This window comes from Passer domesticus, chromosome 7 (assembly GCF_036417665.1).
Source record: "Passer domesticus isolate bPasDom1 chromosome 7, bPasDom1.hap1, whole genome shotgun sequence".
NCBI lineage: Eukaryota > Metazoa > Chordata > Aves > Passeriformes > Passeridae > Passer > Passer domesticus.
In genome coordinates this window covers 53,241,585-53,256,255 of record NC_087480.1, presented here as the reverse complement: position 1 = coordinate 53,256,255, position 14,671 = coordinate 53,241,585, and the positions used below count along the sequence as shown (strand labels likewise).

The 14,671-nt window shown below is 40.0% G+C and overlaps 1 protein-coding gene across 7 annotated transcripts in view; it reads left to right on the top strand.

Moving 5' to 3' along the window:
- TESK2 (testis associated actin remodelling kinase 2) overlaps positions 1-13,039 on the top strand; it is a 106,402-nt gene extending 93,363 nt beyond the window's left edge. For all 7 annotated transcript variants that reach the window (XM_064428719.1, XM_064428713.1, XM_064428718.1 and 4 more), the window contains 6 exons: positions 1,628-1,710; positions 3,553-3,628; positions 5,243-5,326; positions 6,431-6,517; positions 9,928-10,063; positions 11,857-13,039. In XM_064428719.1, coding sequence (XP_064284789.1) covers positions 1,628-1,710; positions 3,553-3,628; positions 5,243-5,326; positions 6,431-6,517; positions 9,928-10,063; positions 11,857-12,869 — 1,479 coding nt within the window. In that variant the 3' untranslated portion in view covers positions 12,870-13,039. The remainder of the gene's footprint in view (positions 1-1,627; positions 1,711-3,552; positions 3,629-5,242; positions 5,327-6,430; positions 6,518-9,927; positions 10,064-11,856) is intronic.
- Positions 13,040-14,671: the final 1,632 nt, after the last annotated feature.

Sequence of the window (14,671 nt, the reverse complement as noted above, 5' to 3'; positions counted from 1 at the left end):
TGATTTTTTTTTTTTTTTATAAAATAGTATCAGCCTTCTTGAACACTGCAAAATCTTTGGTGTCCTCATGGACTTGTTTCTGTGTGGCACACAATGAAATTCCACTTGTCTGAATCATTTGAGTAAGATTTTTCAGTAGTTTTATCCTTCTCAGTTTTAAGTCCACTTACTGTGACCAAATGTTTAAAGAGAGGCAAGCTGAATGAATGCACTCTTTGATAAAAGATAACAAAGCCCGCAACTGAGAAGCTTTGCTGCTCTTTGGGCAAGCACAGTTGATTTAACTTGGTACATGTTTATGAATCCCCAAACTAACTGTAGTTATTATACTTGAGTCATGCTAAACAAATAAAGCTTTGCATCTCAGGAGCCTGGCATGTGTTTCAGGAGGCTGGCATGCATTTTCTTTACATGATCGCAGGAGTGGCTCGCTTAACCTTTTAATTGGCAGGAAGAAAACTCACTTCATGGCCTAAGCCACAATCGCCTCTGAATAATGTAAACAGTGATGACCTGAACTTGATCTTTTAGACAAGGGACTCACTTTTCTTGGTTGTTGCATTGTACAGACAAGCTAATGCTCTGGGGTCAGCAAGGGGCTTTTGTGTATCCAGGCACAAGAAAGGCAGAAAGTGTTTCCTGCTGTTTAGCTAATTAATGCAGGGTACCACTCGGCAGGAGTCAGCAGTGGGTTTGCTGCTGTCACTGCTATTGTACTGCCAGCAGGAGGATACAGAACAACACGTGGGAAAGGAAGGAATTCTCTGTCTTGTTCCATCTATTGCAGGACAGAACAAAATGCAGCGAATCAGCTATCGATTCATTTGGTGAAATGGGAAAAGATGTGCTACTGCAATGGTCAAAGGATATTTCTCAGAGTTGTAAATAAAAAACAAAAAGAAATCGATAATACCCTGTGTGGGATGTGATGCTGTGAGAGCACAATTATCTGCATGTGTCCTTAAGCTGCCCTCCATCCTGACACTGGAGGGTACATCTGAAAAGAAAAGACTGACAGCATTTCCCTATTACTTTTCTCTTAAATCATGTCTTATGATGTACTGTAAAATAAAGAAATCTGAGACTCTAAAAGTACATATGACTTGGTCACATCTTATATTTTCTGGTGGAAGCTTACTGCAAAGCAGTGAGTTCCTTTTCAGTAGTTAATGCAACAAAACATAGAAAGGCATTTAGAGTCTGCTCTGATCTTGTATTCTCGTCAGGTACAGGCAAATTGTAAAGAGAAAATGTAAGGTGTCATAGTGAACAGCATGTATTGCATATTTGAGCATAAAGGAGCTAAATCATCTTAATTCTTGTTAAAACCTAGCAGGATATGTGCTGCCTGTGGCTGCCTGCCTTCTCAGCAAGTTTTTAAGTGGATTATTAGCTAAGTGGAAGGCTGTTTGCAGCATCTTAAGTTTGATAGACATGTGATAGTGCAGGGGGAGGGTGGGGGAAAAGGGTTGTTGCTCTCAGACAAAAGCTTCTCATAGATGAATATCTTCCAAACTATATTTGTAGTCTTGTTTTATCTATTTTTAATCTGGAATGTCACAGAGGTTTCATGCCCAGATAATAACTCTTCTGTTTGGCTTTTGTTTTTTGTTGGTTTTTTTTCCAGAACTGTTTAATCAAACACGATGAGAATGGATACTCAGCAATAGTTGGAGACTTTGGTTTAGCAGAGAAAATTCCTGATCACAGGTATGTGAGCTAATCTAAATGAAGTCAGAGTTGTAGGACAAATGCAGGTCAGAAGCTCTAGTGAGCCAGATCCCTGAGACTGTTATTGCACACTGGTACAGAATTTCCAAAAAGTACCCTCAGCCTTCAGTCTGGAACTGCAGGCTGGATAGCCATAATGGTCCAGCCTTTATTACTGACCATTCTGATATTTAGTGGTGATATTTATTCTTCAAAAATGTTCCAAGCACTAAAGCATTTGCTCAAGCTTTTTGGTAGATCTTTTAAGGTGGTACTTGGGAATTTTGGGTTTAAAAAAACCCAAAACACAAACCAGACACAATAATAAAAAATACTGTCCAGCATTCTGGATTAGGCATATATTATTTGTAATAAATGTCATTTGTTGATTTCACGCAACTTTAGCTTCTTTGCACTTTCATAAACAATATTCATTGTCATTTCAGCATTATTCTTATTTAACCTCTGGGTTAGTTTTTATGATCCAGGATTATAACAGAGTAAAATAAAATTAATTATTAAATTACTAACTAACATTAGCTTACAATTTTCTTTTCCCTAGGATGAAATTATAATCTTAACTCATTTGAGGAATACACAGGGGACTGTCACAAGCTATTGTCACAATTGAAAATAGTCCTTTTGTCATCCCTCCATTAGAGAGATCAAGGACAAGAATTTCGTTGTTCTCTCTGTATATTGACTTGTGTATTGCAGAGTATTCTGACTGTGAAATGTCCTGTCAGATTTTCTCAGCGTGTGCTCCTGTGTGAAATAAATAAAAGCTTTCCAGCACTTCTGACTGCAAAGAAAACAATAAAAGTTGATCTTGGCTCTGCACAGTTTTTAAACAGCACATATCCTAAAACCATATATTGAGAGATATGAAAGTTTGCATTAATATTGGTGAAATATTGGATCTAAAAGCTTAAAACAAACATCTTAATTTACAAGCTACTGATAAGTGCAGCCTATGTCTGTCTTGTAGCTGCTGTGGAGCACCCTGTGAGGTGCTGAAAGCTTCAGCTGTTTTCAGATGAACCCATCACAAAATCAGGAAGACACTGCAAGTGCCTTAAGGTGTCCTTAATACCCAGCTTTGAGATGCCCTGAAAACTGAGATTACAGTTAAGGTAGCTTGAGACCAAAGCCAGCAGCATAATAGAATTGCTGCATTAGCACTATTAGCCACTATTTTGTTTTTATCTAGTTTTACCTCCATTTTCAAAAGCAGCTTTGTTCTTTCCAGTTTGCTGGTAACAAGCCATGCTACTTTGAGGCCTTCAGAGGCCTTTTCTTTTTTAAATAGGTATTCCCTCAAGATCAGCTGGGTGACAGGCTGGAGCCTTTCTTAAAGCCCCAGTATTCAGCTTTATGGAAACTGCAATTTTTTTCAAATTGGATCTATTCTAATTACCTTTTTCCATACTAAAGGATTCGTCTGGTCCAACTTGATTTTTATTTTTTTTAATACTGTTTTAATTTTTTTTTTTAATAGTAAGTGTGACTTCATTCAGAGCTGCATGTACATCATCTAGGGATGGATACCTGCATGTCTTGCTAGATGAATGGAGAACTTGGCCTCTAGCCCAAAACTGATGTCTACAAACATTTTCATGTGTAGATGAAGGAGACAATTCTGCCAAGAGTTAGGCAATAAAAACTATTGAACAGCTGTGATCTTAAAATAAAACATTCTTTTAAAGTGGCTGTGCACTTTAAACTGGAAATAAAATATGACTAATTGATTGGGAAAGTTAATAGCAATGCTTGATCATTTAATTAATAATTCTTCCTTCTCTCCCACCACCTCCCATCCCTACCTATCCCACATCTATATAGTGAGAAGTTACCAGTTGTGGGTTCACCTTTCTGGATGGCACCAGAAGTTCTCAGAGATGAGCCCTACAATGAAAAGGTAGGTACATGATATAAATGCAATTAGTTGTCAAAATGTTTTTCTTCTGTAGCAGTATGCAAGATTTAGAATTTCCATCATATTAAAACTATTGTTTTTTCACTTATGATGTTTCTGTACTCAGTAAGGGAGAGTGAGAATTAAATAGCAATATTTGTAATTCATGGTGTTTAATCTTGTATGGAAACAGAATTGGCTTTATGATTGTTCTGTGTTATGCTAATTCCATTCTGAAACACTCCACATACTGAAATATAGTAATGTTTGGTTAACCTAACACAATTTAATTTAACCAAGTCTGAGAAATGTAGCAAAGTTGCTTCCCTGACTGTACACTAATGAAATCTGGGTAGAAGTAAAAGGTCTGTATGTAAACTTGCACAATTCTGTGTGTGTAAATATATACTGTATGTGTATAAATACAAAAAATAAACCCGCATGTCTTAAGGTGAGATACCTTGAGAAGACAAAATGTTCTCCAAAGGTATTTCTAAGTTTTCCCGTTTATGTCATTGGGAAATGTTTCTTTCAGAGGAGGATCAGGTCATACTGGGTTTTAGAAGTGGTGTTTTCAATCAATCTCTTTACACAGGATTTTGTCTCCATTACTTCAGCTCTGCCAGTGCAGCTTTTATGTGATAAAGCCCACATCCTGTACCTCTCTATATCTGGTAATTAATACTCTGTTTAATTGAAGGTACTTTTAACTTGCAGGAAAGCAGTAACTACCTCAGTAATGAATGTAATAATTACAATTTCAAAGAGTTTAATTGACCTAAATTAATAATTAAGTACCCAAATTTCTGATGCCACATTCCTCATTGACCCTACCATAGGGAGGACTAAAGAGGAAGCAGATGTCGTACCTCATCAGCATGAAAGGTGACATATAAACAAGCCTGATAAGGGATGAGGGATTCATGCTTCTGCCCTGTAGACTTGTATTCCACGTTTTCCTGAATTTTATTACCTGAAAAATTCAGGTGGGTGGAAATCTGAGGAACTGTGCAGCTCTAGATGTAGTCAGATAAGTGGTTACTAAATGTCATGGAAATTAAACCTGATATGCAGTGCTGCTAGGTATCTCAAGCTTTGGGAAGACAGTTCTCCAGAGGTACTGAACTGAGAAGAGGAAAATATAATTTTTCTTAAAAATAGCATTGTTGTTCTGACTAGGCTGTGAATCATGTATTCTAAACCTGTTTTTCTAACCACAGTGATATATGGGCATGCCATGTTTTAGCCATATTTTTAATTATTCCCATGGGTAGGACATCAGATGGAACTTCACTATTCTTCATGCAAGGAAGGATTTTTTATTTTTTTAAATGTTTGCATTGCTGAATTAAGAGTGGTTTGGTGGGGTTTTCTTTTTTTTTCTTGAAAGAATTTTGAATTTATCATTGTTATTTGTACAACAAGAATGCTTTCTGTGAGCATGGGTTTCTTCACATGGAAAATGTTAGCTTTAATGCAGTTGCTCAGTGTTTGAGGCTGTGGTGTTGTTTAGTTGTTTCATGATAGCCATTTGGGGTAAGGAGAAACTCAGTGGCAGATAAGAATGCTGAGCATTCATAGCTGAACCATGTGTCTATTAATTTTTTTCTCTCTCAGGCAGATGTGTTCTCCTATGGCATAATTCTGTGTGAGATTATAGCAAGAATACAGGCAGACCCAGACTATCTCCCTCGCACAGAGGTAAGTGGTTGTGTTTATAACCTTGGTGGGAGGTGCTGAGTCTGCCATGATAACAGCTCAGCCTTTAGAACTTCTGCCACTGCTGTCAAAGATAGGATGAATAGGTGTGACATTAAAAATAGCCTGTAAAAAGCTTTTGCTTTTTATGCTGTTATTGTAGGAAGCTCCATTGAAGACACTTTCTCAGAGACTGTGCATCTGCAACCCTCATGGGAGTCCTTTCTGCCCTAACTGGCAGGGCATCGAGAGCATTGCAATGCAAACTCTTCCTTTTGTGGAGTGATAGCTCATGTGGACTTCTTGCCAGGCTCACAACGAGACATTTTGGCACTCTGTGTGCACTAAGCAGCCCCCTCCTTGTCAAAGGGGCTGGAGCTGTGCTAACAGCAGTAAAATAAGTTAACCCTCATTTTTGTGTGAACTCTGCTAAGCACAGTGGATCTGAGCTATAATTGACTAATTAAAGATACTTTTTTCTTTCTTTGTCCCATCTACAGGGCAGCTTTTGATCCTTTGTGGGGTTATTCCAAATTGTCTATCCCCCTCCATTTCTGAAAATGGAAAATTGCTTAAGTCTTGAACTGCAATAAATAAAAGATTCTTTTTTTAGTCTGCTCTTCAGATTTTATAGATATGCACTTAAGGAATTTGATAATTTGTATTACCAGTCTACCATCCACTGACAAGTTAGCCATTTTAACTGATATTTTTCCATCAGAGCAAAGCCTCTGGTTTTGGAGTAGGCTGTTAATTTGCACTATGAAAATCACTACAGTGAAACATCATAGTATATGGTATTGTTTCCAAATCCACACAGGCAGCATTTCCAGTGCAATGGATTGCATTTGACTCCAGGAGAAAGGATGGGCTTTGATGTCAGCCCCTTGTTTTACAGCTATCCTGTGTCAGTAATCCCCACTGGGGACCCTGCAGTTTGGAGTGTGCATGAAGTTTTCTCTAACTCCTCTGTTATGTGGTTACTGAGAAAGGTGTTCATGGTTATTGCTGATAACTTCACATAGGGATCCCCTAAAAGAATATGAATGCTTTGAGCTAGATAGAAGATCTCATTTATTTCTCTATGCTTTGTTGTCATTTGTACAGAATTTTGGATTAGATTATGATTCCTTCCAGCACATGGTGGGAGACTGTCCTCCTGACTTCCTCCAGCTGGCCTTCAACTGCTGTAATGTGAGTATCTTATTTGAAAGGGAGAGGCCTAACTCTAAATCCCTCTGGCTTTTGAAGAAAAAGCTTGAAGCATTTACAGGAGAGATTTGAAGAACCTACCTCTAGAAGCAGTGTACCTTCTGGCAGCCCAGGAAGTCCCCTTCAGTTTTTATAATCCTTCCCCTCCCCTTGCTCAAAGGTCTGTTCTGTGTTTCTGCAATTCAGTGTTCTGTCATGCCAAACAAACAGGTCTGGCACACTGAACAGCTTCTTGCAGGCTGCTCAGGCTGACCATAACCAGTTGGATGCCATTGACACTGGCTAACCCTCGGGCTGACAAAATCCAGCTGCTGTTGTGTGCAGACCCACTGAGCTATGAAGGAAGGACTGAGTTGCTCTTACGAACAGAGGGGATAAACAAACCAAGAGCAGGCATTAAACTATTACAAAGTGTCTCTATGATGCCTTTTGGAAAAGGGGTTTGACATCCAAATCCTTAGCCTGTGTCACAAAACCCAAACTTGGACTGAAATTACTTAATATCTGTAAGGCTATAGGCCATGTGCTGTATGGAAAAAAATTTCTGGCAATTATTCAAGTAAAATTGTGATAGTAGATACCTTTCTGGCTCCTTATTGTGAAAACTCCAGGGCAGTAGATCTCTTCTGCTGGTTATCCTGTAACAGTGTTACTGGTACCAATTTATGTTAACCAGTTTATATAAAATAAGAGAACCCGAGCTTCCACCACATTCAGCTGAAGTTGAGAATGTCCAGTTTGCTCAACTTAAGTAGAGGCAACTTAAAAAAATTTTACTGCACAAAACTTGGCCCTGGATTCACAACCAGACTGTGCTGGAACTGATGCCAGCATTGTGTCCAAGTGAGTGCTTTTAAGAAGTCTCATCTCTTTGTGCTTTTGGTGGCTATTTTTGACCTGATGTCTCTCTTTACTTTGTATTAGTACAAAAGCCCGTGTTCAAGGAGAGAGTGGTATAAAGGTGAGAATGGGGGCAGTGACTGCTGCTCTTGGCACCACATAGCATAATTTAATTTTTAAGATGTTTGTGGAACTTACATATGGATGAGGTATTTAACTCCTCTTATTTCACCTTAGTACAGCAGAGCTTGCTTCACCTGGATAGGGGTACATCTCACTCTGTTTATGGAACCCTTTGATTACATGAGCGCTAAAGGAGGATTTGACTTTGGAAAAGCTCAGCTCCCACCTGCAGACTCCAGAAATGGTATTGCATCCAAACACATGGAGCATGATTCAAAGCAATTTTTCAGCTCAGAACTTTGGAGTAAAGCTTCTCATGAAGGAAGAGGCAGTGACCTTATATTCTCATGTAAAATTTGGTGTGCTCAGAGAAGAAGGGTTTTCTCCTGCTCATTATTGTTAAATGCAGCTTCCTGTATAATAAATGTCCCTTTGCTGAATTGAAATGGAAATTACTGTCTTGTGATCTGGCCATTAATATGCTGATTTCAGTGTGGGGCATGCTGGAATTCACATACCACTCACCTAGAAGGGAAAGAGAGTAACAGATAAGGCTTTCTGATATCTTCCTAAGCATCTGTGCCTCAGTAAGAGGTGATCAGGGTGGTGATTTTCTCTGAGACATGGACGTTTATGTACCTTTTTATTATTTAATAGGTCAGCAAGGTGTGAACTGTATAGCCTAGCTGAACTAATGTGCAAAGCCCTGGGATTTCCTACAGCCAGGAAATGTGTTCTAAGGCACCCTAAGAAAACCAGTAAAAACTGACATGTATGAGTAGTGGATTAAAATTTAACTTACTGTTAGAAAGTGTGGGGGTTTGTAAATAAGCACCTGCAAGAATCCAACAATTATAAACCTACTTGTGGGAATATTTAATAAATGTAATCATAAATGATCATGCAAAAAGCTTGCCAGGATGAGCTAAGCTGTTGGTAACTGCTGATTTGAGAAGGAATCTTCTCTTCCATTTGAGCAGAATTTGGACTGCTCAGGGATGGAAGAGGCAGATACTTCTCTGAGTAACTTTTCCATTGCTGCTCTTGCCTTAGATCTTACCTAGCACAAATTAAAATAGCCAGAGAGCTCTTTTTATTTCCTCTAACTTCCTGTAGCTTGCAACAGCTCCGTAAGATTCCCAAATTAGTAAGTTTGTCAGAGTACAGTGTGTGCTTTAGTGTTGCCCCTGCCCTACTCTTTCAGTGAAATAGGGAATGCAGAAAAATGTTTTCAATGCCAGTAAATTCCAGCTGCTGCTTTAGAACAATTTTCTTGCTGCTGTTGAGTTCTTCAAGTGTGGTTTCTTTGGTTTTTGTTACTGTTCATAGGAATTTTTAGCACTTTTCCCCTTGTTGCTAGATGTTCTGGCATTCCTGATCACACCAGTTGTCTTCAGAAACATTCATCTCAAACAACCTGCAGGGCAGTATCAGGGAGGTCTTTGGGGTTTGTTGTGTACAAAGCACTACTGTTCCCATTGTAGAGGTGGGATCTGTCTTGGCTTGTCCACTCTGAAAAAGCCTTTAGCAGGCTGGAAACAGAAATCAGGTCAAGCAGAACAGTTTATATTACTGGAATAAAGTTAACTTTCAGCTGCTGAATTAGGTGTTGCTACCTACAGTAGTGAAGCCTGTGATATATATACGTAGTCAATGCTCAAAATGATGAAATGCTTTCAAAGTTACTGCTTAAAGGAAGCTGCTTGCCCTGTGGTACAATTTCAGTGTTGGACTTTGTTTAGAGATCTATATCTGCTAGAGTGAATAAATACATGCATACTGAGAAATACAGACTAATACATATTGATGAGCAGGGGGAATATTTTACCTGAGAAAGATGGAGTTTTCTTTTTCCTAATTTATAGCTTTGTCAAATTATATAACTACCCTTGCTTCAGTACACTGAGTAGTATGGCTCATTAACAGATGGAAAAATACAACATTTTCAGCTTTAAGATCAGCAGTGCCATTTAGGTGTGTATTAATTAAAGCCACGAGGAGATGATGGAATAACTACAACCTTTTGAAGACTGACATAGCCATGTTGTTTTGTGTAGTCCTTTTGAAATAACATTGGTATATAATCTCTGTTTGGTAACCAGAGTCCAGAAAGAAATCGTGAACTATTCAAGCTGTTTTAAGCAAACCAATCAACCCCCCTCACAAGCCCTGAATCTGAGAGTTTCCCACCTTTACAATTCAAAATTTTTCCTTTTCATAGACTATTTACAAATTGATGATTAAATGTGAGAGGTGTAATAGAATACTGCTGTTCCCCTTCTTTTTTTTTTTTTTTTTGCGATGACAACATACTTAAAACCATTTTGAATTTCCTCAGTTTCCTCAGATTGTCCCTCTCTCTGTCACTGTATAAGCAGAATAGCATGGACAAACCCACGTGGACTTATTTGATTTGTGTGCATTCACAGATGGATCCAAAGTTGCGTCCTTCATTTGCTGATATTGTCAAAACACTGGAGGGAATGTTAAACCGCCTGAGAAATGAGGACTCGGAGAGAGACAGAAAGTTCTCGAACCTTGACAACAATGAAAGAAAACCAAAAGGTAAATGTGTGTCTTCTACAAACATTGCTGGGTGCTCACAGCAAGAGGAGGAAAAGCTTCATACTTTGAAAACTGGTATTCGGCTATATATGGTTTTATTTATGGTTTATGAATGATTTTACACAAGCCCTGAAAATTATTGGAGCAATGCTCTATGCTTTGCATTGTGGAATGTCCTTTGGTGAAAAAGCAGCTAACGGTTTCTTAAAGTGCCTGATAATATTCTGTGCCCAAGATCTTGAGAGGAAATTTAGAGTTCATTTGGGAATGGGTTTGTAAATTGCTGATAGTATATGAAAATCCATAAATTTTTGATTTATTGCTGCCATATTTCGTACATATACATAATTTCTTTGGTGTATGTTACTTGTAATATTTAGAAGCTTCTTAAATTCCTTCAGGAGGAAGAGCACAGAAGATGCAAGAGTATTATAAAGTACCTAGAAATACTCTGAAAGACGAGAAAAGATGAGTCCCAGGTCTGCTTGGGAATGTTGGCCTTGAAAGGTGTTCTCTAAAGCTGTCTGGTGCCACCTGGTGTGGGGAGCAAACACTTGTAGCCTGGGCTTGGGTGTTTTATGTTAGTACACTTTTGGCATTAGAAACTTAGAGTACATTTAAAATAGTTTCTTATATTATGTGGATATACAAATATGCAACATATAGAAATAATTATTGATCTGTAATATAGTTGTAGATTGAAATAATTTTTCTCTATGTCAAACCACAAAGAGTTAGTGCATGTGGTAGTTCTCCCACACCCGGAAAGCATCTAAAAGAGGTGTGAGTTAAAAAGGAAGTTTGTTTGTTTGTTTGGGTTGGGATTTTTCTTTTGATGTTTGGTTTTGGTTTGTTTTTTTTTTTCTGGCATTCTCCCTTTGGAGTACATGTACAAAACAAGTACTTCTTTGAGAAGTGTTACATGCTGTTCTGCATAGTCTTTCCTACATGGAATGACTGTAGTCTAAACTGTGGCAGTATTTCAGGGGAAAAGTGAAAATCCATGTGCTATTCTGGAAATGGTAGTCAAAAGGAGAAATCACTTCTTTATACCCATTTGTTATTGCTCTCTAACATGGCTCTTCAGAGGCACCTTGAGAGCCCACGACAGATGCATGTTCCAAACACCTGGGGAGTTAACATCTACCAGTTTCTCATCCTAATCTAGTGATACAGCTTTTATTTATAAATGTCTGTGTGTGCAATGGGTGCAAATACACAGGCATATGTACAACTTCTAAACTCCTATTCATTAGGGTCAGACTCTCACATATCTCCAGTTTTGTACTGGATAATGTACTGAAAGAAGGCTGGGATATAATGACTTAAAATCTGCATGGTACAAGGAGAGATTTTTTTTTTTAATCTTAGACATTTCCCATCAGGGTGAAAAAGTGCCAGTTTCTTTGGCAACTGTTTTGTACTGGTTCTCTTTTGTGGTCAGTAGCACCAACAGCGCCTGGGCAACCTCTACTGGAAGCCAGGATGATAAATCTAGAACATGCAAATTGTTCTTCTCCAACCACCCCGTGCCATCTCTGCTGTGGCAGTGTACTGGCAGCAAGGAGGTTTGCAGGGGCCTTAAATACACTGAGGAGAAGAGAAGAGAATGGTGTACTTGTTTGTGCAGCAGCTTAAAAGGAAGGAGCAGACATGTGCTTATGGAGCATAGTTTGGAATATCAGAAACAGCTTTTTTTTTTTTTACAGTGGTCGTGAAGGCTCTGTGAGTGAGCAGGTGCACAGCTATATGGAGCTTCTTTAAGCTAAGAGTGTTTCTCTTTTTGTACTCAGGATCAATTGACAAAGGACCAGGAGTAAAACGTTTGAGTTCCTTGGATGATAAGATCCCACCCAAGTCACCCCGTCCGCGCCGCAATATCTGGCTGTCACGCAGCCAGTCCGATATCTTCTCCCGCAAGCCCTCCAGGAAGATCAACGTGCAGGACCCCTACTACACACCCAGCAAAGGGTTAGGCCGGAAAGTGAATCCCTTCAGTGCCCGCGAGGACCTCAAGGGGGGAAAGATCAAATTCTTTGACATGCCAAGCAAGTCTGTGATCTCCCTGGTGTTTGACTTGCACTCTCCAGAGGCAGGTGGAGGCCTGAAAGCCAGCCAGTCCCAGTTCCGGCAAGCGTACAGCACAGACTGGCAAGACCTTTCCCTTCTTCCTGGGAGGAGATGCAGATCGCTTCCACTCTCCCCTGAATTACCACACAAGGAATATGGCCTCTTTGGGGGACTGTCTTCAACTGTGGGCAGGTGTGACCCAGCCCAGTTAGGTGCAGAGGTTCGGCAAAAACTCTTGAGTAGCACTAAATACGGTGTGTCAGAGATTCCCCCCTTTCATGCCAAGCCTCACAGAACAGAGTTTCTTCTTGCACCAGGACAAGAAGAGGATATGGACTGTTCAGATGGGCCAGTGGCCCAGGAGGAAAATGGGTTTTGCCCTGTTGAGAACACACGTGGAGATCCAGCATGTGATCAACCATTAGTGCTGGCCCAGTCTGGGTCACTATCTTACAAAAAGCTCCCAGCTGAGAATTCAGTGAACTCTGAGGGACGTGGCTCACCACAAGTCTTTGCAGGAGGTCCCCCTTCTGAAGAGATGGAGGTAGAAGATGACCTACTGAAAATTACTGTGTTAGAGTCTACAAAGCCTCTGTTCAGTGTTAGTCCTCCCACTGAGCTGGAGAGAGAGGCATGGCCCTTCAGGGAGCAGGATGGGGACAGTCCTGCCCTGTTGTCTCAGACCTCCTCCAACATCTCAGCAAGTGGCAGCACAAAGTCAACTTGTGACATATGAAGAGAGGGCTCAAACTGAATGTGTCCTTGAGTTGTTCCCAGCTGCTTAAACGAAGTTTTCCTGCAGTGCTGGGCTTCACATCTGAAAGAGACTCAACAAGCTGGCTGGAAGACAGATAGCTGCAGACAGTGTCTGAAGAGACTGATTATTTTATAAAACTTTATTTCAAATTGTGCTTATTCCCTTTCCTGATTTGAATTAGGAGGGGGAACTACTCCAGCCAGAATGGCCATGTGGGTCCCACAGTCCTTCCTGGAGGCAGCAGCCAGAGCAGGCACCATTAAACAGTTCGACCTGGATTTCCAGCATGGGGCATTTTAAGGTCTTAAGCTCCATGTAGAGTAGAAAGAATGACCCTTAGATTTTTCCCTCTTCCTCTAACTGAACATCTGCTCTAAGCCACTGCATATTTTTCATTAACATTCTGTATCAGTGCACCTGAGTCAGAGCCTCTGTTTCAGAAACAGGCACAGAAGTCTTTCCGAGCTATGTTGAGCAGATAGGAATGCTCTCTAGTCCCAGAGCTGCTTTGAATGCTGTTGTAGCATTAAACAAGCTCTTCTTTCAAAAGCAGCAAAAACAAAACCCCTCATGCTGGTCACAATCTGCAGGCTGAGTCACATGACAAGTACTTTGTGATTAACAAGGAGAATCTGTTCCCTGGTTTCCTTTTCCCTTGGGATTTAGTAATGATGTTTAATACATTTGTGCAGGGAAGCTCGCTTCCTTGTACAGCTCTTTATGTACCTCAGCCCAAATGTGGGGGAAGATTTGCCCAGGGCACAGAGAAGCATATTCCAGGCATTACCATTTCTGGGCTTCTGAAGAAGCTGCTCCTGAAAGTACCAGCTGTACTGAGCTTTTGGCAGGGGGTGGGCCCTAATCTCTGAAGAGCTGAGTGGACATCATGATCTGTTTCTGCAGAATAGTTAAATACAGTAGCTACATCACAATTGACTATTATAATTAAGCTAGAAGGGTCACATTCACCTCCCTTTCTGGTACTACATCCCATCTCACTGATTTCACTGCAGTAATGATGGCTCCTCACTAGCTTGCTTGACAGAGGACAGGAATCTCTGCTGAGAGGAAGTTGCCAGCAGTGTTGTAGCCCCACAAGTGCTCTTGGAGAGGACAAACTCACAGTTTGAATTGTCAAACTGAAGAAAATTAGCTTGTCCTAAATTTAATTTTTGTTTCCTCTACAGAAAGAAGCTGCTGTCTTTATTGGTTTCTCCTGTTACTGAATAGGATGGTTTTGTTTTGTTTTTTTTTGGTTGGTTTTTTTTTGTTTGTTTGTTTGTTTTTTTGTTTGTTTGTTTGTTTGGTTTGGTTTGTTTTTTTTCTTCCCTTGACCAGTGAGTACCTGTGAAAGAAGCAGCAGCAACATGAGCTTTAATGCTGCTTGCTGGAACCAGCATCAGCAATCCCTGCTCTGGGATGAAATGTCTGGGAAAGCTCATTCTGTGACATTTGTGCAACATCTTGCCCTTTTCCACTATCATCCCAAAAATCATGGGATTTAAAAAATTTTATTTTATGGGGTTTTGTAACCTATATTATCATTCCTAAGTGAGCTAAACATTGCACACCTGCTGAGCAGATGGTGATGCAGAGGAGTCCAGATTTTCATCCAGGTAGCCTGTTACACTCTTCCTGCTCTCTTGTAAGGCTGGATACTGTAAGCTAGTCTCTGATGGAAGCCAGACTATTTCTGCTCTTCTCCCATCTCAAAGAAAGGATGGAGTTTTCTTGGCTGGGATGTGTATCTTCCCTGAGGTGGAGGTAGCTATTCTATGAGT